Source organism: Phascolarctos cinereus, unplaced genomic scaffold, assembly GCF_003287225.1.
Source record: "Phascolarctos cinereus isolate Bilbo 61053 unplaced genomic scaffold, phaCin_HiC Scaffold_9;HRSCAF=440, whole genome shotgun sequence".
Lineage (NCBI taxonomy): Eukaryota > Metazoa > Chordata > Mammalia > Diprotodontia > Phascolarctidae > Phascolarctos > Phascolarctos cinereus.
In genome coordinates, this window is record NW_027556402.1 from 25,473,781 (window position 1) to 25,501,553 (window position 27,773).

General features: G+C 37.5%; 1 protein-coding gene across 4 annotated transcripts in view; it reads left to right on the plus strand.

Moving 5' to 3' along the window:
* CFAP299 (cilia and flagella associated protein 299) overlaps positions 1 to 27,773 on the plus strand; it is a 433,380-nt gene that overhangs the window by 329,739 nt on the left and 75,868 nt on the right. For all 4 annotated transcript variants that reach the window (XM_020988357.2, XM_020988358.2, XM_078148347.1 and 1 more), the window contains one exon: positions 20,223 to 20,365. In XM_020988357.2, coding sequence (XP_020844016.1) covers positions 20,223 to 20,365 — 143 coding nt within the window. The remainder of the gene's footprint in view (positions 1 to 20,222; positions 20,366 to 27,773) is intronic.

The following is a 27,773-nucleotide window of genomic DNA, read 5'->3' on the forward strand; positions in this document are numbered from 1 at the left end:
AGCAAAAATGGAGATAATTTTAGAGGGAAAGACTAGCATTAAAGGGGTAGAGGTTGGGAAAGGCTTTTTTAGAGAAAGTTGAATTTTGCCTGAGACTTAAAGGAAGCCATGGTAGAGACAAGGAGGGTGAGACTTCCAGGCATGGAGGACATGTAGTGAAAATTCAGACTTGGGTGATGGAATAACTTGTGAGAAGAACAGCCTGGAAGCCAGCGCCACTGTATCACAGAGTATATTGAGGGAGGATTAATGTGAAAGAAGACTAGATGAGTAGGAAAGGGCTTTCAAATCAAGATAAGATTTTCTATTTGACCCTAGAGGTAATAAAAAGTGACAACAGTTTATTGAATGGGGAGAGGGGACAGGAGTGACATGGTAGCTAAGTGGAAGACAATGAGAAACCAGCCTTCTGGCTATGGCAGTATTTCAGGCATAAGGTGTTGCGGGTCAGCTCTAGGTGGTAGCAATGTCAGAGAGAAGGAAGTGTGTATGGAAGATGTTTCTACAACATATAATAGTAAGTGAGCATAGTAAACTAGTGTTTGATAAATGCAAAGATCCAAGCTTTTGGGATAAGAACTCACTATTTGACAAAAACTGCTGGGAAAACTGGAAAGCAGCTTGGCAGAAACTAAATATAGACCAACATCTCACACTGTATTCCAGGATAAGGTAAAAATAGATACATGATTTAGAAACAGTGATAGCACAAAAAATGAGGGGAACATGGAATCATTTACCTGTTAGATCTATGGATAAGGGAAGAACTTGTGAACAAACAAGAAATAGAGAGCATTACAAGATATAAAATGAATAATTTTGATTACTTTTAATTTAAAAGGTTTTGCACAAACAAAACCAATGTAGCCAAGATCAGAATAAAGGCAGAAAACTGGGGAGAAAAATTTATAGCAAGTTTCTCTGATAGAGGCCTCATTCCTCAAACAAAGAAAATTGAGCCCAATTTATAAGAATAAGAGTCATTCTCTAACTGATAAATGGTCAAAGAATATGAACAAGCAGTTTTCAGAAGAAATCAGAGCTATCTATAGTCATATGGAAAATATTCTAAATTACTATTGATTAGAAAAATGCAAATTAAAACAACTCTGAGATACCATTCGCACCTATCAGACTGGCTAATATGACAAAACAAAAAAATTACAAATGTTGGAGAAAATATGGGAAAATTAGAACACTAATGCATTGTTTGTGGAGTTGTAACCTGATCCAACCATTCTGGAGAGCAATTTGGAACTATGCCAAAAGGGCTATAAAACTCTGTATATTCTTTAACTCAGAAATTCCACTACTAAGTCTGTATCCCAAAGAAATTTAAAGGGGGGCAGGGGGAAGGATGTATACATACAAAACTATTTATAGCAGCTCTTTTTGTGATGGCAAAGAATTGGAAATTGAGGGGATGCCCATCAGCTAAGGAATGGCTGAACAAGTATGTGATTGTGATGAAACACTATTGTCCTATGAGAAATGAGGAGTTGGATGGTTTCGGAAATACCTGGGAAGGCTTACACCAACTGATGCAAAGTGAAGTGAGCAGAACCAGGAGAACATTCACAAATAACATCAGTATTGTAAAGGTGATCAGCTGTGAATGACTTAACTATTGCCAGCAATATAATGATCTAACCAAGTTCCAAAGGACTGATGATGAAAAATGCTATCCACCACCAGAGAAAGAATTTCTGGTGTCTGAATACAGATTGAAGCATACATTTTTTTAACTTTATTTTTCTTGTAGGAGTTTTTTGGTCTGTGTTTTCTTTCACAACATGACTAATATGGAAATACATTTTGTATGACTGCACATGTATGACCTATATCAAATTGCTTGCCTTCTCAATGAGAGGGGAGAGAAGAGAGGGAAAGAGGATTTGTAACTCAATTTTTTTAAATGAATATTAAAAATTGATTTTACATTCAATTGAAAAAATGAAACTTTTTTTTTAAAGAAAGATGTTCCTCAGGTAGAATTGACAGACCTCAGCAACAGATTGGATATGGGATTGAGGGAGTGAAGAATCAAGAATAACACCTGGGTCGTGAGCCTGAGTGCCTGGAATGATGGTGGTGCCTTACACAGTAATAAAGAAATCTGGAAGCGGAGAAGGTTTTGGGGAAAAGACAATGGGTTCGGTTTAGGGCATGTTGAGCTGAAGATGTCAGTGTTTGTTTAAAATGGTTGGCTAGTTCTGACGTTGACTCGAGTGCATTCAAAGATATAGGATTCTTTGCACTTACCTTGGAATTTTAGGGGTAAAGGGAACCTAAGAGATGTGATGGAGCGGATAGTCCTGGATTAGGAGTCAGAGGTGCGTAGCTTAAATCCTGATTCTGTTACTTGGAACTTTAGCAAGTTACAACCTCTCTGAGTGTCAGTTTACTCAACTGAAAAACAAAGGGCAGGGGCAACTAGATGATTCAGTGGATAGAGCACTGGGCCTGGAGTCAGAAGGACCTGAGTTCAAATTTGGCCTCAGACCACAAACCCTTGATACTTACTAGCTGTGTGACCCTGGGCAAGTCACTTAACCCCAATTGCCTTAAAAATAACAAAACAAAACACACACACACACACAAACACACGAAAATCAGTTTCTATATATAAAAATGAGGATAATAATATGTAAAAAAAAGGCCTCTTTACATTGCCTCTCCAACAAGGTTGCAGCAGTGATCAAATGACGGAATGCATTGTTGAGTCATGTTGTGCATGTCTGACAAAAATAAAGTTTGAAATACATGTCAACTATTATTCTAATTATTTTCAGTTTGTTCTCCTCTTTTTCCATATGACTCAGGTAGAAAAAGTCCTAGAACAAGAGTCTATCCTGCTATTATTTATTCTTTTATATTTAATGCTGTATAAACTATTGCACAGGTGGATAAAATAAGCAATTTCATATTAGAATGAAAGTATGAGGTTATATTCACCCCTTCTGGAGGCTTACTGAAAACGTCATTGGTCTATCCACAGGAGCAGATATGATATGGACATCATCCTGTCCCCGTATGATTTTGATATCCTCTGATTGATTCCTGTATTTTGAAAGCTTTTCATTCTATGTGTCTTAGAGATTAGAAGTATTTGGTGCAGTGCATCAATTAAAAACATTAACCTTAAGTTTTTAAAAATTAATTAATTTATTTTTATTTTTCAACATTTACTTTTATAAGATTTTGAATTCTAAAATCTCCCACCTCCCTTCCATCTCCTCTCCCCCAAAATGGTGTGTGATCTGATATAGGCTGTACAGGTACAATCTTATTAAACGTCTTTCCATATCAGTCATGTTGTGAAAGAAGAATCAGAACAAAAGGGGAAAACCACCAGAAAAAAAAAAGAGAGAGAGAAAATAGTATGCTTCAATCTGCATTCAGACTCTCTAGTTCTTTCTCTGGATGTGCTAGCATTTTCCATCATGAGTCTTGCATTGCTCAGAAGAGCTAAGACTAACAAAGCTGATCATCACACAATGTTGCTATTACTGTGTACAACGTTTTCCTGGTTCTACTCACTTCACTCAGTCTCAATTCATGCAAGTCTTTCCAGGTTTTTCTGAAAGCTGCCTGCTCACCATTTCTTATGGAACAATAGTATTCCATTACATTCATACACCACAGCTTGTTAAGCCATTCCCCAAGTGATGGGCATCCCCTCAGTTTTGAATTCTTGGTCCCCACAAAAAGAGCTGCTCTAAATATTTTTGTACATGTGGGTCCTTTTGCTTTTTTTACAGTCTTTTTGGGATACGGACCTCGTAGTGGTATTGCTGCTAATCTCTATTTTTTTTTTAACTAGGACCAAATTGTTTTGTGAATTACTGCTTTGCTGAATGGTTTGAGATTTGGCACTGTAAAGCTGCCATCGTTCCCACTTTTATTTTGTTTCCCATAAGAGTCTTGACTTTTTCTACCATGATACGGATTTAATTTTTATTTTTTCTAATCCTAAAAGTAAATCTTTGGTTGCCTGATTAATACGGCATTGCATAAGTAAATGAATCTATGTGGCATTGTCATTTTATCATGTCCCCCAAATCCTTTCCAATATTTGTCATTTTCCTTCTCTGTCATATTAGTCAGTCTGATAGGTATGAGTGGCACTTCAGAGTTGTTTTAATTTGCATTTCATCAATATTGTTTTAGAGCATCTTTTCGTGACTATAAATAGCTTTGATTTCTTCTTCTGAAAACTGTATGTTTTCACAACATGCAGCCTTTGACCATTTATCAATTGGTGAATGACTCCAATTCTTATAAATTTGATTCATTTCTCTACAGATTTGAGAGATGAGGCCTTTATTGGAGAAACTTGTTGTAAAAAAAATTCCCCAATTTTCTGTTTTCCATGTGATCTTGGCTCCATTGGTTTAGTTTGTACAAAAACTTTTTAATGTAATCAAAGTTATCCATTTTGCTTTCCATGATCTCTTGTTTGGTCATAAATTCTTCCCTTATCCATTGAACTAAGGTAAAATTTTCCATGCCTCCCTAATTTGCTTATGATATCACCCTTTATATCTAAATCACATACCTATTTTGACTTTATCTTGGCATATGGTGTGACATGTTGACCTATATCTAGTTTCTGCCAAACTGCTTTCTAACAATTTTTTAACAAGTTTTCCTAACAATTTTTGTCAAATAGTAAGTTTTTGTCCCCAAAATTTGTATCTTTGCATTTATCTATGCAAATCTATACTAGATTACTATGATCATTTATTAAGGTGTATTGTTTACCTAATCTATTCCACTGATCTACCACTCTATTTCTTAGCCAGTAGCAGATTGTTTTGATGATTACCACTTTGTAATATCATTTGAGAACTGGTACTGCTGAGCCACCTTCCTTCACATTTTTTTTTCATTGATTCCCTTGATATTCTTGACCTTTTTTTCTTCCAGATAGATTTTGTTATTATTTTTTCTAGCTCTATAAAATAACTTTTTAGTAGTTTGATTGGTATAGCACTGAATAAGTAAATTAATTTAGGTAGAATTGTCATTTCGATTATATCAGCTTGTCCTACTCATAAGCAATTAATGTTTTTCCATTTGTTTAGATCTGATTTTATTCATGCAAAAAGTCTTTTGTAATTGTGTTTATATAGTTTCTGGGTTTGTCTTGGCTGGTATTTATATTATCTGGGGTTATTTTAAATGGAACTTCTCTATGTCTTCTGCTGGACTTTGTTGATAATATATAGAAATGCTGATGATTTATGTTGGTTTATTTACATCCTGCAACTTTCCTAAAATTGTTCATTGTTTCAACTCATTTTTTAGTTAATTCTTCTTGTATACTTGTATACTATCATACCTTCTGCAAAGAGTGATAATGTTAGTTTCTTATTGCCGATTCTAATTCCTGCAACTTATTTTTCTTGTCTTATTACTATAACTAGTATTTCTAACATAATATTGAACAATGTTACTGATAATGAGCATCTTTGCTTTGCCCCTGATCTTATTGAGAAGGCGTCTAGCTTATTCCTATTACAGTTAATGCTAGCTGATGGTTTTACATAGATACTACTTATCATTTTGAGGAGAACTCCATTTATTCCTATGTTTTCTAGTGTTTTTCATGAGTGTTGTATTTATTAAAAGTTTTTTTTCTGTGTCTGTTGAGATAATTATATGATTTTGTTGTTTTTGTTATTGATATGGCCAATTATGCTGATAGTTTTCCTAATATTGAATCAGCCCTGAATTCCAGGTAAAAATCCCACCTCGTCATGGGGTATGATCTTTGTGACATATTGCTGTAACCTCCTTGCTAATATTATATTTAAAATTTTTGCATCAACATTCATTAGGGAAATTGGCTTGAAATTTCCTTCTGTGTATTTGTGTTGTAAAAGGAATTTGCCTGTTTTTTCCAAATAGCTTATATAGTATTTTGAATTGTTCAGCCATTTAGTTTAGTAGAATTCATTTGTGAATCCATATGGTCCTATGAGTTTTCTCATAGGGAATCTCATTTATGATTTGTTCAATTTCTTTTTTCTTATATAGGTTTATTTAAGTATTCAATTCTCTCTTTTGTTAATCTGGGCAATTTATATTTTTATAAATATTCCTCCATTTCACTTAGCTTGTTATATTTATTGTCATATAATTGGGCAAAATAGCTCTTAATAATTGCTCCACTTTCTTCTTTATTAATGGTGCGACTGCCCTTTTCATTTTTGATATGGGTAATTTGCCTTTCTTTTTTATAAAAAATCAAATCAATGGTTAATCTATTGTGTTGGTTTTTTAATAAAACCAGCTCCTAGCTTTATTTATTAGTTCGATAATTTTCTTTCAATTTAATTAATCTCTCTTTTGATTTTCAGGATTTCAATTTGATGTTTAATAGAAGATTTTTAATTTATTCTTTTTTTTACTGGGATTTTTTAGTTGCATTCTCAATTCATTCCTCTTTCTCTATTTGATGAATGTTATTCTTGAAAACCTTTTATCTTTTTCCTTTTAGAATATCTCATTTCGTGTTTTACACTCCTTTGAAGTAATAAATTATAAATCTTGTGCAGTACTGATTGTGATTCCTTGATATTACTGTCTTTTTCTTTTTTTTTTCCTGGATCCTTGTAGTATTTTGTCTTTGTATGTAGGTTCCAAAACTTATTTGGCCTACCGCCCCCGTTTCAAAAAAATTTACTCAGTGCCTCCTACGGTTAGGTTAGATTAACCCATATTTTTATTCAATGCCAACCCCCCCAATTGCACCTGAGGCTATTATCAACCCCCTGGATTGTTCCAGCACCACCTAGGGGGCAGTATCACCCACTTTGGGAACCTATGGTAGAAGATAGAGATTTTGACAATGACATTCCTGAGAGTTTTCATTTTGGGTTTTCTTTCAAGAGGTGATTGGTTGATACATTCTGTTCTGTTAAATTCATTTTTTTAGGCAGTTGGGGTTAAGTGACTTGCCCAGGGTCACACAGCTAGTAAGTGTCAAGTGTTTGGTCTGAGGCCAGATTTTAACTCAGGTCCTCCTGACTTCTGGGCTGGTGCTCTATCCACTGTGCCATCTAGCTGCCCCAACATTCTGTTTTCACATTGCCTTCTTGTTCTATTATCTCTGGGCATTTAATGATTTAGAAAGGAATGTAATGATTGCTTGAATATGATATCTAGGTTATTTTTGGTGATGGCTTTCAGGTAATCCTATGATACTGAAGATCTCTTTTTGATCTCTTTACCAGGTTAGTTTTCCTTTTAATATGAGAAAGCTTGCATTTTCCTCTATTTTCTCATTCTTTTGACTTTCATATTAAAATCCTTGTTGTATCCTATAGCCATTAGTTTCTATTTGGTCTACTCTGATTTTTAGGGCATTTGTTACTAGGATAATTTGTGCCTCTTCATTTAAGCTACTGGTCCTTGTCCCAAGTTTCTCCTCCATAGCTTTTAATTAGTGATGTTGTAAGTAAGAATTAAAACTAATAGGAGGAACCACCAGAAAGAGGAAACAAAATGTAACAGAAGAAAAAAATAGCAAATAGTATACTTTGATCTGCATTCAAATACCATAATTCATTCTTTGGATGTGGATAGCATTTTCCATTATGGGGCTTTTGGAGATGTCTTAGATCCTTGTATTGCTGAAAGGGGTCAAGTCTATCAAAGTCAGTCATCACTCAATGTGGCTGTTACTGTGTACAACATTCTCCTGGTTCTGCTCACTTCACTCAGCATCAAACCATACAAGTCTTTCCAAGTTTATCTGAAGGCTGCCTGTTCATCATTTCTTATAGCACAATAGTATTCCATTACATTTATATATCACATTCACAATTATGATTACTATCTGTGTCTTTCTCTCCATCCTTTTCCCCGACCCCATTTATGTTTTTCTTTCTCCTTTCTCCTTTTCTCTCCTCACTAATATTTTGCTTTTGAACATCACCTCCCTCAGTCCCACCTCCCTTCTGTGATGTAATTTACCCTTGTCTGCCTCCTCCTTTCCTTTCCTTTCAGTACATTTTCTTAGTTAGATCAGATTAATTCACTTACTTGAATCCATTTAACCCACTTGATTCGATTTTTTTCATCATTACGTCAAAGTCCTTCCTATTCCCTTAGAGTTTCATTTCTTTCTAAATTTAGAAGACTTTTATACTTCTTTTATATGCATTTTTCCCTCTTGAACCCATTCCCCATAAATGTAGGTTTCCAGAACTAACAGTCCCCCTCCCCCATCTAATTCTTCTGTATTGGTTCTTCCTCTTGTACCTCATTTGTATAAGATAGTTATTCTTTCAGGTGTTGTCTTATGGTTTTATTTTTTGAAGTGATATCATATGCAGGTCTGCCTCAATCTTTTTTATAAGCTACTTAATTACTAATAACAATCTTAGACTTGGATTTTACATTTTACATGCATAAAAGGTTTTTGAGTCCCTTGTAATTGGTCACTGACATGTACCTTATATTTCTCTTGGCTTTTGTATGTCAAATCTTCTATCAAGTTCAGGTTGTTGTTTTTTTTATAATATCATTAAATATCTATAAGTTGGATATAGGTTCCAAGATCTGCAATCTTTTAGTGTCACCCTTGCTAGGTCTTGTGTGATTCTAATTGTACTATCGTCATATGTAAATTGTTGGGGGGGGGGGGTTTCTTGTTGCTCATAATATTTTGTCCTTGAGCTGGGAGCTTTGAAATTTGACGATAATATTACTGTTCCTTTTCCTTGCAGGATCTCTTTCAGGTGGCAATCTGTGGATTTTTTCTGTTTCTACTTTCCCCTCTTGTTCTAATGCTTCAGGACAATTTTCTTTAATTATTTCTTATATTACTGTATCAAGAATCTTTTTTTAATCATAGCTTTCAGGTAGTCTGATTATTGTTATGTTTTCTTCTCTTGATCTGTTCTCCAGATCAGTTGTTTTTCCTATGAGATGTTTGATATTCTCTTCTATTTTTTCATTCTTTATATTTTATTGTTGTTTTTTTTTATTTCTTGATCTCTTATAACTTCACTTGCTTCCCGTTGCCCAATTCTGATTTTCATGGAGTCATTTTCTTCCTTAAGATTCTGGATCTTTCCTTTTCTAATTGGTTGACTTTCTTTTCATAATTTTCTTGTTTTTTCTTGGATTATTCTTATTTTTCTTCTAAGTTTTTCCTCAATCTCTCACATTTTACTTTTAAAGTCTTTTTTAAGTTCTTCTATGAACTCTTTTTGGGTAGGTGACCATTTGACATCACTCTTTGAGGTAGAAGAGGGTTTCTTTGCTTCAGTATCCTCCTCTGAAGATGAACCCCAGTCTTCTCTTTTCCCATAGTAGCTTTCTAAGGTTGGATTCTTTCTCCTTTGCCTGTGCTTTTGTTTTTTGTAATAGTTTAATTTCTATAATCACCTCTGGTCCTAGAGTATGGGAGATGATGCCTCTGGCCTCAGATACTCTTCAGTTGTCCCCTCTGACCTTGAACTCAAACCAATTCCGGTCCCACCTCACTGCTTCTGCACTCACCAGGCATGTGCTGGTTCCTTCTCACCCCTACCACTTCTTTGCAACACAGCTCAGTCTGGCATTCCTTGTCAGTCCTACCTTCTCTTTCTCCTTTAATGTGTGGCTTTAGAGCTGCTGCTTCTTGGCTCAGCTCTGTCTCTGCTTCTTCCTCTCTACTCCCAGATCCTCAGTATCTCTGTCTATTTATGCAAATTCCATAGAGTCCTATTCACACTTGGTTCTGATTTGATTCACTTAAGAAGTGTTCTTACTTAAGAACCATATTTTGCTGAAATGTACCCTAGACAATAAATTGGTATCAATACTAAATATATGTGCACTCAATGGCAGAATTTCTAATGTTTAAAGGAAAAGCTAAATGACTTAAAAGGAAAAATAGACTATAAAACTATAAATGTGGGACACCTCACAATGTATCCCCTTTCAATCTAGATAAATCAAACCAGAAAAAAGAAAGAATTTAAAGACTTAAATAAGATTTTCAGAAAAGATAGATATGATAGATTTCAGGCAATGTATGAGGGGGGGAAAGGATACATATTTCAGCTGTGCATAGCAAATTTATAAAAACTGACCATATGTTAAGGCATAAAAGCATCACAAATGCGGAAAAGTAGATATACTAAACTAACCTTTACAGACCAAATAACAATAAAAATATTTTAATACAAGGCCACTGAATAAATGATTAATTGGGTGCTAAATAGTCCTAAAGAACAAAAAACAAATCTTAGAAATAATAATTCCCTTAAAGACAAGGAAAACAATAAGACAACATACCAAAATTTGGGGGATGTAGCTAAATGATACTGAGAACAGAGTTTATACCTCTGAATGCTTTCATCAGTAAAGAAAGAGAAAGTTTAGATAAATGCATGCATCTAAAACCACCCCACAAATTTAATGTTCTAAATATCAAAATAGAAATTTTGAAGAGATCTTTTTAATATAGAAAGTAACAACAAATGTCTTAGTTTGTAGGACTTCTGAAAAGGCATTTTTCCTTTACCTTGGTGCTGCACCATACAAATAACCTCATGTAATGAGGGAGTCACAGAACAAATCACAAGCACAACAAAGAATTATATTAAAGAAAATGGTAACACAGATGCAACATAAAAAATTCTGTGAAATGCATATCAAGCAGCCCTTTGGGGAAAATGTATATCTGTGAATATATACAGAAGAGGGGTGGAAAGAGAAGACTTAATTGAGCATGTACCTTAAAAAAAAAACTAGGAAATCCACAGATCAGTAAGACTAAATTCTAAAAGAAACACAAAAATAGAAATCCTGAAGAGGTATAGTTTTTAAATGGGATGAGGAGAATCTTTTCATTTAAGATCTCTTTTAAAAGCCTAAGTGGTGCCTGAATTTAAATCTAGCCTCAGAATCTTACTAGCTGTATGATCCTAGGGAAGTCACTGAATTTCTGTTTTCCTTAATTTCCTCAACTGTAAAATGGGGATAATAATAGCACCTACTTACTATGTTTGTTGATTTTTTTTTCTATTATTTTCCTAGAGATTCTTGATCTTTTGTTCCTGGGAATGTATTTTGTCTATTTTATGTTTTCTGCTATAATGAAACCCTTTGGTTGTTTGATTGGTTTGACCCCGAATTTGAAAATTATTTTAAGTAGTCTAGTCATTTTGTCACATTAGCATGGTCCAAACATGAATAATAAATATCCCTTTAATTATTTAAGTCTTTATTTCTATAAAACTTTTTGACTTTATTCACATAAGTCTTGAACGTTTCTTGGTAGGTGGAACATAGTTATTTCGAATGGATTCTATTTTTTCTATCCCTCCTTTCTGAGTTTTGTTGGCAATACACAGAAATACTTTTGATTTTTGTATATGTATTTTATATTATGCCACTTCATTGAGTTATTGTTTCAATTAATTTTAGTTGATTCTCAAATACTCTGAGTATTATTGTCAAAAGTGTTTTTTCTTCTTCTTTGCCTCTACTTCCTCAATTTCTTTTTCTCATCTTATTGAATTTTTAGAACTCTACCAAATATTAGTGGTAACAATGGACATCTCTGCTTTACCCTGGATTTCTTTGTGAAGGCCTCTAGAATTTCTCCATTAAAAATAATCCTAGCTCTTGGTTTTAACTAGGTGCTGTTTACCATATCATGGAAAAGCAAATTTATTCCTGTGTGGAAAAGTGAATTTATTTTTCAGTGTTTATTTAAAAAGCGTATATTTTTCAAAAGTATTTTTTCTGCATTTGTTGATGGAATCATTTGATTTGCACTGTTGTTTATTTTCACCTATATAGTGTAGTGTGTATATAGTCTACAGTGCCTATCCCAGATATATGTATGTAATATATCAATATTAACTGAATGGTCTGGCCATCCAGTTGTATGTCACAATGTAGACAAAAAGCAATCCACTTAGTTTTTCCTCTATGAATTCTTAGCTTGATTTATAACTAAATAACAGAAAATAACTAAAATTCAACATGCCTCAAATTATAATCATTATCTTCCCTTTCTCCTCTTCTTCACCAAAATGAGATACCCCTTCTCACTTCTCTATTTCTTTTATTGGTAGCACCATTCTGCCAGTCAGTAAGGCTTAAAAGCCCATAGTTAGCTTTACCTCCTTATTCTCTATATCCAATTAATCACCAATCTTTTTCATTCTTCCTTTGAAGTCTCTCTGGCATCTGCAGCTTCCTTTCCTTTTCCACTGCCACTACTTTATCTCATCATGCTTGGTCTATTGTCATAGCCTCCTAAGTGGTCTTCCCATCTTTAGTGTCTCTGTCCCATTCATTTCAATAGCTGTCAAATCAATCTTTCTAAAACCCTACATTGATCCTGTTTTTCCCCTGCTCAGAAACTTTGAATGGCTACCCATTGACTCCTGGAAAATGTCCATTATATTCCCAGTCTAACTATTCCATATTATCCTCATACATGAACCCCTCATCCAGCTGGATCACTCTGTTCATATCCCAAGCAAAATGTGTGCTTTCCTGTCTCTATAAAGATAGTCTTTATGGACTAATTGATTAATTGAAGTATGTTTATGTCAGGCATGTTACCTACTACACACCTAGGAAAAGTGAAATAAAATATCCACATTACTAAAAAAATAAATTCTGCCTCCAGAAATTCTTTCACCCATCTACAATCCAAAATTAAAATGGCATATTTCAAATAAGAATGATAACAAAGTAAAAACAGTAATAAAAATAGTATGATTCTTATTTTATATAAAGTCACAATCCAATCCTTAATATTTCCCTTTTACCAATACCAGATCGCCTCAGATAAAGGGAAGAATTCAGTGGCCTTTCTGAGAAACCAAGTTCCCAGAAATACACAGAATAATCAAGATAAGTCTATAGATTACACCAATCATAGTTGGCCTCAAAAAAGAAATATAAGAAGGCCTTACTTATGTCTCCTTACTTATGTGCAGATTTGAGGGACTAATGGGTATAAAACACTGTATATATCAGATTTTTCAATAAGTTGGTTATTTTGGCTGAATTAGTTTTTCTCCTCTTTTTTAATTCTTTGTTTTAAGATATTGCTTTTGCAGAAAGGAAAGGGGCTAAATACATGGGAAACATAGGGGTTGTGGGTATGTAGATAAGAAAATAATTTTATTTTAAGGAATACTTAGCTTGAAAGGTTTCCCCCCAAAACAAGATTTTTCCAGAGAGTTTTTAAGATTTCTAAAATGCTATATTTAACCAATGTTTCTTAGGAGAAAAAAACTAAAATTGATCTATGAAACCATTTCTCTTTAGAAATAGACATCTACGAAATAAATAAAATAATATCTACTACAAATGAACATTTTTGCAGATAAAAAATATTTACTCTCTGTTTTTTTTCTGTTAGCATCCTTTCAGTCTCAGAGAGCCATTTAAGAAACTCAGCATATTTTGACTTTGGTCACACTCTTGAAATAGATATTTAATTTCCAAACATGTTGCTTAGTGTGTTTAAAAAGTTACTTTGGCTTCTCTTTCCATATATTTCCCTTTCAATGAGGATCCTGTCTATATCTCCTCATTAATGTTTGGCAAGAAATGTCAGGCAGTATGGGATATAATTCCCCTTCAGGAGCGCATGAATCTGTATTATATTCCACATCTGGCGAAAGACAATCAACCAGAGATCTGCATGAAATAGTAATACACTAAATTTCCCATCAGTTTCTTTTCCCCAAAAACATGAGATGCAAAGAGAAGCTTACAAGACACTATATAAGACTTCAACAAAAAGATGGTCCAAGCTGAGGTCACAAAGTACTTAAGTGAAAGCCCTTTCCTCAATGTCAGGAGATTCCACTCTAACATAAAGAATAGGTTTGTCTTCATGTTTTCCTGAACTCCTAATTTTCTATAAAGTCCAGGGTTTTTCTAATTTGTTTAGTATCTAAAGAAATATTGGGAACGTGCATTTTTAAAGCTTCTCTTCTGTCACCATTGCATCCTCTTTCATTCCAAAGTGAAAGCACCCAGTATCACTTGATCTATCATTAACTCTTCTCCTCCCTGTCTATGGATCTGAATGATAATTTTTTCCTTGTTCCTCTACTGTGCACGCACACACACACACACACACAAATTTGGTATTAGTGTGGTGTACTGTGAGAGATACTTGTCTTTAGACAGACAGACAGACAGATAGATATAGATAGATAGATAGATAGATAGATAGATAGATAGACAGACACATACATACATACATACATACATAGATATACAAGTCTGTACTTGATTTCTTCTTGAATGCTTTGTAGTTTCTCCCAGAAGTTTTTGTCTAATAGTGTGTTCTAATAAGTAACTGAGATCTCTGGGCTTATCAAGTACTACGCTACTCTGTTCATTTGTTTATATGGCCTGTGTATTTAATCTGTTCCACTGATTGCTCCATTTTTAACCAATACTTAGTCGGGTGATTATTGCTTTGAGGTATAGTTTGAGATCTGCCTTTTTTTTTAAATTCCCCTTGAAATCCCACCTCACTCGCTCCATACCTTTTTCAGCTTTCTTTTGTGTGACATCTCATTTGTATATTTTTTCTCCCATTAGACCATAAGCTCCTTGAGGGCAAGGACTGTCTTTTTCATATTTGTACCCTTGCCTCTTAGCACAGTGCTGCACTTAACAAATGTTTATTGACCATTGAAATTGCTAACCTTCCTTTTTTCCCTCGGCCTCATTTTTCCTAAATGTGTTCTTCATTCTCACTGTGACCTCCATTCCCCTCCCCATTCTCCTTGCCTAAGGGTGGGGAACCTGAAGCCTCAAGGCCACATGTGACCTTCTAGGTCCTTGGATGTGGCCTTTTGACTGAGTCTAGGTTTTACAGAACAAATTTTTTTTATTAAGGGGATTTGTTCTGTGAAGTTTGGATTCAGTCAAAGGCCAAGCTTGAAGACCTAAAGGACCACATGTGCTCTTGAGTCTATGGGTTCCCCATCCCTTTCCTAGTCCATCATGCTCTGGACTCCCTGTCTTCCAATGACAATCATGACACTTGCCGCAGATCAGTTTAACCAGGCACTATCCTTGCCACTGGAAATCCTTGTTTTGACCCTTTTTTCCCCACACTTTGCCAAACTCTAACCTGTGCCATTATCACAATGTGCCTTTTCTACTCCTAATTGTGGGTTGCCAAACTCTGTTAGAGAAAGCCCCTAGCCTCAGCTGGGTTCTCACTACTTTTACTGTTTCACTGATTGACTCTTTCATACCAGAGCAACTATTTTGTGCTTCACCATTCTCCTTCTCCCTCTCAGTACAGAACCTCCCCTACGACTTTGCTGAGAGAGTTAAGAAAATACATTTCGTGTTCCTTTTTCTCCCCTCTCCCTACTCAAAACTCTTTTATACCATCCTCCATCAATCTCTCTTCCACTGCTCTAGTCTGAATAAGAAGTTGTCCTTCTCCTTGCCAAGACTAGCTTCTTGCTCTGTGTCTTTGATCCTCTACCATACTGTCACCTCAAGGGTATTATCCAGTCTCTCATTCTCGCTCTTGCTCTCCTTTGATCTCTCTTCAGGGCCATTATTTCTTTCTCTGCCACCTGCCAATATGCCTAGGCATCCCTCATCCTTCATTAGCTCTTACTTCACCCTGCTGTCACCTCAAGCTCTCACACTGTATCTCTTCTCCCTTTTACAACAAGATTCAGAGAGTTGGCTATGTATGCACCTTGTCTTCATTTTCTCACTACTCACTTCCCAGCACCTTGAAAGGTGTCTGCTGAAGCTACATTTCTACTGAAACTGCTCTCTCCAATGTTACTGATGCCCCTAGCTAGAATCAAGACTCTGGACCTGTCTTATTTATGTGCATCTAAAGATCTTGATGTTACTGTAAAGCCCATTAGGTACACTTAGGTATTGCTAACCTGGGCGGAGGGAAAGAAGCCGCTAGCTAGGAGAAATGTTTGACCCTATAGGAAAATGTACTTACTCTCTGGGTAGAACAATGCAAAATACCTGTTCAGCTTGCATTACCTGCTACTAGAATGTGCCAATCATAACTCAGTTGCCACATCCTAGTATATCTTCATTAACCTAATTTTCTCCCTCTCTTTCCTAGAATTGTATACCCATAATTTATCTTTTAATTTTTTTCAACTTCCTAATTATGAAAGACTTGGTCCTCAGTTTATCCTTAAGGTATCTCAGTAAGAATATAAAGTGAAAACCTTCAGATGCAAAGTAAACATTCCTGTTCTTAGAAGAGGTGAGACACTAGTTCAACAGCCTGTAATGAAGTCAGAGGTATGGATTTGCTTCCAGAATAGAAACTGCATTCGTAATTCTGCTGCTATCCACTCATCTACAGAAAATTCCCAAAGGAATATGAGAGTAGAGACTGAATTGAAATAAATCCCCATAAGGCAAAATGGAGCAACTTCCTGAGAGCAGGGGCTGTTGAGCCAGGGAAGATTTGTTGAAGAGATGCCTGCAGCTTTGAGGGAGTCAACAGGAAGAGGTGTAGCCTTGCTTAAAGAGCTGCATTGGACTGCGCTGAAAAGGTCAAATAATACTCCAGCTGAAGAGAGAGAGCTCAGCACCTGCCTGCCAAGTCCATGACTGAGGGTCGAAAAGCGCAGGCCAATGAGCCTTGTCCAACAGATACCACCAGCCCAGTCCAACTATAGCGTCAGAGGCCTCAGCCAGCAACTACTGTCCAGTGACAATGCAGCCTGCCAGCTGAGGCCAGCAGAAGCCAAAATAAAAGATATGTCCAGTGTTCCTCATGTGACATGAGAGTGTTCAGTCTTTCTGTCTGTGATTTAAACCTCCTTGTCCAGGCCAACATTTGTATTTTATCTTGTGTTTTAAGAAACAATTATAATAATAATAATAAAATATTTTTAAAAGAAACATGACTTTATGTGTCTTGACAAAAGACATAAATAGCATTAAAGCAAATAAACAAAAAAGGCCATAAGGATATTGCTGAAATCATCAAGAATTTGGGACGTCGGTTGGAGGTGAGAAGGGGTGGCAATTCTGTTGGCACCACTTTAAGCTCTGTAGAGAGCCAGATGGAGGGAGTTTTACATGCTTGCTAGAGTCTGTTATACTATCCCTGCAAAATCTGCATATTCATGGCCCGTCTCTCAGTGTTATAGTCTTACCTCTGAGGAAAACTCTGCTTTGTCCCACAGCAGGGATATACAGTGTTGGGAGTGAATTGTGACAAGTATATCTAGTATGTTAAACTTCCTAATTATTCCAGAGACTAGATCATATCCTGAAGTTGCTGATTTATGTAAAATTAAGCTGCAGATTTCATTGTTTGGAAACCTCTGTAAATGACTCCTTTCTTACTCTCAGGCTCTGGAGATGAAGTAGGGTGCTAGTTAAGATAAAAATAAAATTGGGATATTGCATTAGTATCTCATATATTAAATGTGGAAAGAAAACAAAGTACCTGAATTTATAGGTAGCAAAAGTGAAAATGAAAACTCTTTGAAGTGTGTGTTCGTGACATTTTTCAAAATAGCCAATTCTTTAAAAAAAACTGCTTGTAAGGAGCCAGCCCATCACCTGCTGCCCTCATCCCAGAGGCACATTGACTCATCCTTCTGAGACATAGTCACTCAATAAAACATGCAATAAATGCCAGGCCCGGTGCTAAGCTCTGGGGATACAGATAATGATAAAGATAGCCCCTGCCCTGAGAAGCTCCCAGTCTAACAGGGGAGACAAGAGACAAATAACTATGAACCAATAAGCCATTTACAGGATTAATTGGAAATATATAATCAACAGAGTAAAAGCATTGGAATTAAGGGGAATCTAGAAAGACTTCCTACAGAAGATGAGGTTTTAGCTAGGACATGAAGGAAGCCAGACAAGCAAAGGAAGCAGAGACGAGGAGGGAAAACCACTAAAAATGGAGTTCCTTGTTTGAGGAATGGCAGAAAGGCCAGTGTCACTGGACTGAAGTGGGGAGAAGAGGGAGGTACAGGGTAAAGATATTAGGAAGGTGAGCAAGGGGACAGACTCCAAAGGCCTTTGAATGCCAAACAGAGGGTTTTCTTTTTGATCCTGGAAGTGATAGGGAGCCACTAGAGTTGGTGAAGTAGGAGGTAACTTGGTTGGACCTGTGCTTTAAGGAGATCACTTTGACAGCTGTTTGGAGAATGGACTGGAGTGGGGAGAGACTTATGGCAGGCAGAAAAGAACAGAGCCCAGAACAAAGCCCTGGGAGATAGCCATGGTTACCGGAATAAAGATCCAGCTTCTGAAGACCAAGAATGCAATGACAAGGTGCTAACTACAGTGATGTGCTTTTGCATCTGAGCTATGTGATTGACTCTACTGGCAGTCTGGCCATGCTAGGGGGCTTGAAAAAGCTGCAGAATTTCAGTTTGAGAGATGGAGCTAGAAGAGGTTGAATCAGTCCCCTTCAGAGGAAGTGTCTGGGGGGGGATAGGATGAGAGAGAGATTTTCTCTCCCACCCCATTGATGGTGTCAGACTGGACCAGTGGGTCAACACATCCATCATAGAGCAGAAAGACGTATCAAGGACAGAAAAATACAGAGAAGCAAAAGTGGCAGCTTCAGAGAGAGTGGCCCCTAATGGTGTCAGAGGAGTACCAGCTATGAACTCAAGGCAGAGTGAGATCATAGGAGCCCAGAGGAATGACCCACCCATCAGAGCTGTACCCAAGGGGACAACTCTAGGAAGTCTGTGAAAGTACTCTCATGTTTTAGAGGACGAGGAGCTATATGAATTACCCTTTGCCCCACGTATATACATATACATATATATACACATGTGCCTCACTGCCAGTGTACATAGAATTTGGCCACACTCTTTACATACACACTGTGTCTTATCTGGGGGAAATTACACCCTCCTCACCTCTTGCCTGAACTATTGCAATAACTTCTACTCTCCAAACCACCCTATACACAGTTGTCAGATTAATATATCTAAACTCATCAGGTATTCTTCTGTTCCAGTATTCAGGGGCTCTCTATTGCCTCTGAGGTAGAATGCCAAGCTCTCTGCCTTTCTCCAATTTCCCTACTTCCAACCTTTCCAGACTTGCGTATATCACCTTGCTCTAAGTAATCTGTTGTACAAAGTGATCTACTAATTGTTCCCTAAATTTCATTCCTTTCCAAGCTGTAGTCCTCACTCACCTCCACAGAATTTTGTCTGTCATGCCATAGAAACCTCTTCAACTAGTCACTTAACTATAAATTCCAAAATAGGTGTCAATCAGCATTAGTAAGGGAGTCTTTCATGGAGAGCTGCCTGCAGTCACAGATCCAGTTGAAAAAAACATGGGCTTTTTGGTATTCTCTCTTTATAAATATATTAATCACATTGGTAATTTTTCATTGTTTTTCAAAGCATATGAAAAATACATCTTTGCATTCACAAAGTAAAAAAATTTCTTCACCCTAAAATCCCCCTTCCACTCCTAGCTGACTTCCCCCATTGGAAATAACCTTCTCACAGCTCTACAGTCTCTTCCTCTGACCAGCTGGCTCCTCCCAGAACCTCCATTTATAGGAGGCTCAGACCACCCATATCTTTTTTCCTTCCTGGGCTGTGTTCCTGACTCTCTGAACCTTCTCTACCATGCCCCACACATCTCTGTACCTTCATCCCCACATCCTCCCCCCTTTATAGCTCCCTTTCTTCCTTTTATGTGTTGTCTTCTCACAATTGAAGGTAAACTCCTTGAGAGCAGGAACTGTCTTTCTACTTGTATTTATATTCTCTTGGCTTAACACAGTGCCTCGCACAGATTATTTCCTCAAATCTTGTTCACTTGACTTAACTTGAAAGCTTGATAATTTCATCCCTTTTCTGTGCGTTAGCATAGACTGATTCTCCAGATAAGGAATCTCACCTCATCCTCTTAGAATCCCAATAGTCTCTTCAGATTTTATTGTATTTACCTTTGAAATATTTGAACATATGGAGGGAAGAGGTTTTTTTTTTTATGTTACAGGGCTAACGAAATGTTTATCAAATTGAATTGTATGTGGAAAAGAATGAAAAGGCACATTGAAGTTGGTACCATCTGCATCTAAAGTGGGGATAGCCATGCTGTTTCATTACAGACCTATCTCAGTTCTGATTGAAAGAAATAAATACATTGAACGTTTGTTCAAATGGAATAGGGTATTGTTTGTAATGATTTATTTTCTCCACTTTTATGTTCTTTTTTAGTCTATAATCTTCATTCGTGACCGAAATGCTCATGGTCAGGAGCTGTCTGGCTACATTGACTATGCCCACAGGCTTAAGATGGAAGATTTCGAAGTCTACTTCACTGGGAATAGAAAACTGCTTCCAAGGCCCACAGATTTGAGGTGAGTTATCTGTCATTTCTTATTTTTATTTCTTATGTTCCAAACGATTGGGATATATTATGTGCTAGAGAAGGGAAGAGATTCCCATTCTATTCATTTTAAGTGGAAAAATACTTATGCTTGATTCGCATTATTTTTTGTAGGTTTGCCATTAATGAGGGAGCATATGTTCATTTCTCAGATTTAATATGTAATTATCATACAGTGAAATCATTAACTTCAATAGCATTTTTGTGTAATATGTAAATGCCCTGCTGCTAGCCTTTGGCCACAGACTGGAGGCAGCCTCCATGCATGGTGCCTCTTAACACTTGCAGGATCCTCCCATGTGAGGATTAGTTTGACAAAAAAAGAGAGTGGTTTTTAGCATGTTTTGCGCTGGATATCCAGGCATCAAGCGAGCCTTGGGATGTCTCACTTTTACTGACCTTTAGCTCAGGAAGCTGTAATATTGCAGAGGCAGAGAAAAGGCTTTTTATGCCTTTAGGCATACAATACGAGGCTAGCCAGTTCCTGCCCTTTCTGTGATTGTAAGACCTATTGAGACCAGTCCTTTAGGGTGTGACTGCTTTATTTTATCTGAATCTTTTTTTAAAAAAATCCTGCTCAGCAAACGTCTTGCTTTTTATGAAAAAAAAAAAGCAACAACAGCTGCCTTCTAGTAAATGTACAACTTGGGTTTAATTACTGCTACATAGAAAAAAGAAGAGGACACAAGAACTTTGAAATGCAATAAGAAAGAAAGAGTAATACATTTTGTGGAGATAGATGGTCAGTCAGGGAAGCAGGAAACATAAAGTTCCTGGTATACGTCAGGTCTTGTGCCAAGCACAAGGAATACAAAGAAAGGTAAAAGACAGCCCCTGCCCTCAAGGAGCTCATAGTCTAAAAGGGAAGATGACATGCAAACAACTGTGTACAAACAAGCTATAGACAGGATCAATTGGAAATAACCAACAGATGGAAGACACTAGAATTAAGAGGGAAGGTACAATTTTAGCCAGTGCCTCAAGGAACCCAAGGAAGCCAGGAGGTGAAGAAAGGGATGGAGAGATTCCAGAGAAAGTACCTGAAGTTGAGAGATGCAGTATCTTATTCCAAGAACAGTGAGAAGGCCATTGTCCCTGGATTGAAGAGTACAATGGGGTGGGGGGGAATAACATGTGAAAAGACAGCAGGGAGGCAGATTGTAAAGGACTTTGAATGCCAAACAGAAGATTTTATATTTGATCCTGGAGACAATAAGAAACATTTACTGGGGGAAGATAACATGGTTAGACCAAAGATCGCTGAATTATTAATTAATTTATGAAATTATTAATTGTGATTAAGGGAACCACAGTGGGGTCTCTCTGGGTCTACTGGAGGGCAAGCATACCCTCTTCTTTGAATACTCAGCAGGAAAGACCCTGATGGCAACAAGTGGGGAGTAATGCTCTAATTATATTTTAATAAGGTGCAGAGAGAAACAAAGGGAAACAGTGCAGTGGTGCAGAGGCAGATGGCATGAGCACGGAGGTTGGAGAGGTGGAAGGAGGGAGGCAGGCATCATGGGGAAGAGAATGAGAACAGAGAGTCACGTAACCATGGCTTGAAGTTGGGAGCATTCAGGCAGCGTAACCCCAGAGTGGGTGGAGGAGTGCTCAGAGGGCAGACATTTGGGGTCTCATTTTATAGGATTTTGGTGAGAGACAGACTCTTATCTGTGCTACCTTATGGTTAGCTCGTTAGCATATCCACATCATCTCAAAGTTATCAGCAATACCTCTTGTCCTGCTGGTCTTACTGCAGATATCTGGAGCTTTTCTGGGACTTATAGACCAGGAAAGTTGACAGGACCAAGCGTCCCTTACAGCAAGACCTCGCTGGCTTCCCTAGATTTAGCACATAGTGTCAGGATGTGGTTTTAGTTAATTTATGAGACAGTTTTCAAGTAACTAGTATGCTCTCTTGATCTATGGGATCTGCATATGACTTCAGGTTTCCCTTTGCAATCCTACTTCTTACTATTTTTAACTTGTATAATGTTGTTCAGTTGTTTTAAATGGTGGTCTTACTCTTCAAATGGGGTCCCATTTATAGGGTTTTTTTTTACAAAGATGCCAGAGTGATTTGTTGTTTCCTTCTCCAGCTCACTTTACAGATGAGAAAACTGAGGCAAAAGGGGTTAAGTGATTTTCCCATGGTCACACAGTTAGTGTCTGAAGCTAGATTTGATCTCAGGAAGTCCTAGCTACTTATAAATGTACTATACTAACTAGAAGAGAGGGGATAGTAAGGGGAACAGAAGAAGATGCCATTTTAACACAATGACCTTGGCAGCTGAATGGAGGATGGATTGGAATGGAGACAGACTTGTGGCAGGCAGACACACCAGTAGGCTACTGCAGCAGTCCAGGGGGTGAGGTGGTGAGGAAATGTTTTTATAATAGGAAATAGTTTTATTAGTGAGAAGAAGAGGGATGTCTGAGACATCCTCACAAGCTATTCTTTTCATCAATAAAACAAGAATGACAATGTAATACCTGAATGACTGACTAGTTTCCATTACCATGGAAATCCCTGGGATTGGGAATCCCTGAGAATAGGAATTCTGGCCATCTGTCTCCAGGCATGAACAAATTCTGTGTTATGGGTGTATAAGGGTGGAGGATCAATTCAGCCAATCTGGCCAATCACCACACCTCCCTACCCTTGGCACTAAAACCTTTATCAGGTGAGAACACATATTGATTCAGTTAATCAGAGGTATGATCAAGATCTGAATACCTTTATTGACTAAATAAATCCAAGCTCTATACTACCCTGTTGGACTTGGACAAAGCTGGTGAGCTATTTTAGAATCGGAGATTTGAAGGTCTGGTAGCTTAGTGTGGAAGCCTTCTGGTAAGCGTATTTGGACCAAGCTTGGGTCCTTTAGGGTCCTCTGCTTTCTTAGGGTACCAGGTGTTATGTTATTCTAGGATCTCAGGGACAGCTCAGGGAGGGAATCTGTAAGTTCTTAGTGCTCTCAAAGTAGTCTGATTGCTGTTCCCGGGCATGAGTTCTCTTGGTAACACAAGTATGGTCTTGCCCCAGGTTTGGGTCCCTCTGGACTCACCCTCTGTCAGCCAGGTGAAAAAACTCTGCAGGTTCACAGTGATAGAACTGTAGGCTCGCCTTTGGTCTGGGAATTCCTCTCCTCCTTATTCTACAGGAAGTTCCATACTGGGCTTGTCTACTTCTGCGGTCAGAGATAATCAGTAACTAAACTGCTGTTAAGTACCTACTCTGTGCTAGGCTCTGTGCTAAGAAAAGATACAAAGACAGTCCTTGCCCTCAAGGAATTTATAATCTAACAACATACAAACAAATAAATACAAAGCAACCTATACACAGGATAAACAGGAAATAATTAACACTAGGATTAAAGGTAGGCTTCCTATAGAAAGTGGGATTTTAGTTGGAACTTAAAGGAAGCCAGGGAAGTGAGTAGTTAAAGCAGAGGAGTGAGAATGTTCCAGGCGTGGGGGACAGTCAGAGAGAATTCCCAGAACCAAAGATGGAGGATCTTGTTTGTAGAACAGCCAGGAGGCCAGTGTCCCTGGATCAGAAAGATTGGAAAGGTAGGAGAGACCAGGTTGTGAAGGGCTTTGAATGCCAAATACGCTATTTTGTATTTGATTCAGGAGGTAATAAGAAGTCATTCAAGTTTATTGATTGGCAAGGGGTTGTAGGGACACGAACAATTACTTTAGTGACTAAATAGAGGATAGACTGGAGTGGGGAGAGACCTGGGGCAGGCAGGCCCACTGGCAGCTATTATAATAGTCTAGGCATGAGGTGATGAAGGCCTGTACCAGGGTGGGGGCAGTGTCAGAGGAGAGAAGGGGGTGTATTGGGCAGATGTGGGGGAAAAAATGAGATTGACAGGCTCTAGCAACAGGTGAGACATGGCTGGTGAGAGATAGTGAAGAATTGAGGATGGCTCTTAGGTAGTGAGCCTGAGAATCTGGGAGAGTGGTATTGCCCTCTATAGTAATGGGGAACTTGAGGAGAAGAGTTTTAGGGTGAAAGGTAATGAGTTCTGTTTTAAACATAATGAATTTAAGATGTCTACTGGACATCCAATTCTAGATGTCCGAAAGGAAGTTTGACATGCAAGATTGGAGGTCAGCAGACAGTTTGGGGCAGAATAAGGTAGATTTGGGAATCATTGGCATAGAAGCAATGTTAAATTCATGGAAGCTGAGATTACCAAGATAAGTAGTAAAGAGGCAGAAGAGAAGAGAGCAGGACAGAACCCTGTGGTTATCCTCCTGGTTAGAGGGTGTCATCTGGATGAAGATCCAGAAAATGAAACTGAGAATAGGCCAGATAGGGAGGATGAGAACCAGGAGAGTGGTGTCCTGAAAACCTGGAGAGGAGAGAGTATCGGAGAGGAGAGAGTGATCAGCAGTGTCAAAAGCTGGAACTGTGGAGAGAACAGTTTCAGTGGAAAGACAAGACTAGAAGCTGATCATAAGGGGTTAAGAAGAGAGTGAGAGGAAAGAAAGTGGAAGCACCCATTGTAGATGGCCTTTTCAAGGAATTTGGCTACAAAGGGCAGAAGAGAAACAGGACAGCAATTGGTAGCTGAGCTGGAAGGATCAAATGAGGATTCTTGACTGCTCCTCACCTTGTCATGCCACCCATAGGTCCTGACCTTGTCTTCAGCCCACCCTGAGTCTTGTTAGCCAAAATTGAGAGTGAGCAATAGAGCTGCCACCCCTTCCTGCCTCCTTCCATAATGTTAGGGTATCTCTTTACATCTGGGACCTCTTCTTGTCCTATTGCACAGCCTTAGCCCTCTTTCAGGTTCTCCTCTGAACTTCATGGCCACTCGTGGCTGAACTCCTCCCCACTGGCTGCAGACCTCTCTATCTCCATATGCCAACCTGGGCTAGAAAAATGATTCACTGTGATTTTGGGGGGAAAACGGGGGAAGGCGTGCATCTACCAATCGTTACTCACCATGGTATGTTTTCTAGATCTTTGTGGAGGAGTTATGGGAGAGAATACCTCTGTACCACTTCCTGTTACTCTGCCATCTTTACTGGTCTCTCAGGATGAGTATTCTGAAGCACTGGTTGGACCCTGTCTCTATTCTGCTTAATGAATTGTAGTTCATTATTATTGAGCTATTACATAGTTCACGATTTTCTCCAGAATCAGATTTAAAATCCTCTATTTATCATTTAAAACTCTTCATAACCACACCTCTTTCTACCTGTTCCTTGACTGTATACTCCAGCTGCTCTGCCCTACTTGTAGGTCTGTGACCAAAACGCTCTCCTTTTTCGATGCCTCTGCATTGGCTTTTCCCCAAGTCTGGAATGTTCTGCCCTGTCACCTCCACTCCTGCACCTTCCTTCAACATTCAGCTCAAGACCCACCCTCAAAAGAGGTTTCTCCTGGTCCCTGCCCCATTCCCAGCTGCTAACCCCTTCCTTCTCAGATTACCTTCACTCTGAATATATGTTATACACGCACCTAGTTATTTACATATTGTCTCTGTTATTAGAATGTACTCTTCTTTAGGGTAGGGAATGTTTTTTTCCCTCCTTTGTTTTTATACTGTGGGCATAGAACATTAGTAAAAACTAATAAATGTTGTTTACTGGCTGAGGCCCAGGGAAATTAAGTGAGTTCCTCTGGTCACACAGATAGTAAATGTCATAGGCGGGATTCAGACTCAGGTCTTCCTGGTTCCAAGTCCAATGTTTTATTATGCCACACTACCCTTCCACTGTTGTCTTCTTCTTTACCTTTCTCTTCTTTGCCTTTCTCAAAACAACTTCTTATCTGGATTAACAGCAAAACATATGTGTGTGTATGTATATACATGTACATATATATGTATGTATGTTGTACATATGTAGATGTATCTATATATGTACAACACACATATATGTGTGTATGTATGTATATATGCCCATATGCATGTGTGGAGAACTGCATTATCTGTGTCAGGAATAAGAAAGCACTTAAAGAAATCCAACCTGTAACCAAAATTACAATGTACAGAAAATGAAACAAAGGACTTTAAAAGGCCAATCTGTCTCCTCTTTCTAACTCATTTTACAATTCTGTTGGGTCAAAAAGCTAATCCACAAATTAAAAACAGTGTTTAACACAACATAGATAATGATTACTGCCCCAATGACCACATTCTTTGATTTCCTCATTCTAGTTTTGAAACATTTTTGTTGAGAAAACAAAATATTACTGAGAAAATTAATTATTACACTAGAAAAACACAGAACGTATTGCTATCTTGATTGAACGTGAATGCTTTACAATATAAATAGAATATACGTATATATAATTATGCTATTTATAGAATATTATCTGAATATTTCTCAACAAAAGTAGATTCAGCAGTAGCAGTCCAGTCACAGTGGCAAAAAGATACCCAGTCATCAGTACAGTATGTACTGTGGGACCATACTTTGATTTTTCTTCATGAAACTAATTTAATTTATAAACCAATTAAACTAAACATAAACTAACAAAAACATTCATTTTCCTCCAGTCTGATGAAGGGAATAGTTTCACAGAAAGGTCAGAAAACTTGTACAAACTGATGTAGAGTGAAAGCAGAATTAATAAATAACAATATTGTAGAAACGCATAGGTTTGAAAAACTTCAAAACTTTTATCTATGCAATGATCAACCATGACAGAAGATATATCCAAGACATGTTTGAAGGTACAAATGACAAAGTCTGGCAAAGGATTGGGTATGTGCAGTGACAGAGAGTAATTTCTCTAGGATGACATTGAAGTTGTAAGCCTGGAAATTTGATGGTATGCTGCTTAATAAAGGATGAAAGTTTTATGTAAATGATTCTGCTTTAGAGATGTTGAGTTTGCAAATTGGAAATACAGGTCAAGGAAGAGGCTGGATATTTAGATCTGTGAATAATCTTCACAGAAGATTATTACCTCAGGGTACAGGCTGAAGCATTTGGAGGTGGGAGGGGATTTGGTAATACAAGAATGTGTTTCGCTCAGCTATACAAATATGTGTAACAAGGTTTGTTTGTCTTTTCTCAATGAGTAGGGGAGGAGAAGGAGGTGGGAGGGAATTTGGATTTGTAAGTAAAATAATAATGAACTTTAAAAAATAACTTTAAAAAGATGTATATAAAATGTGGCATTTTCCAGGGAGATATTTACCCCAACAAGGTTCTGCCTAGCCTTAAATTCCCTATTATTTCTCCTAAATAGAACAAAGTGAGGCTTCCAAATTAAAGAAGAAGGTTAACAAAAGAATCCTATTAATTATTTAATGCATTTGAATGACATAAGGCTGTGAGGATCTGCAAAAAAAAAAACATAGGGGTGAAATATTATCACCACTATTATTCAATATTGTACTAGAAAT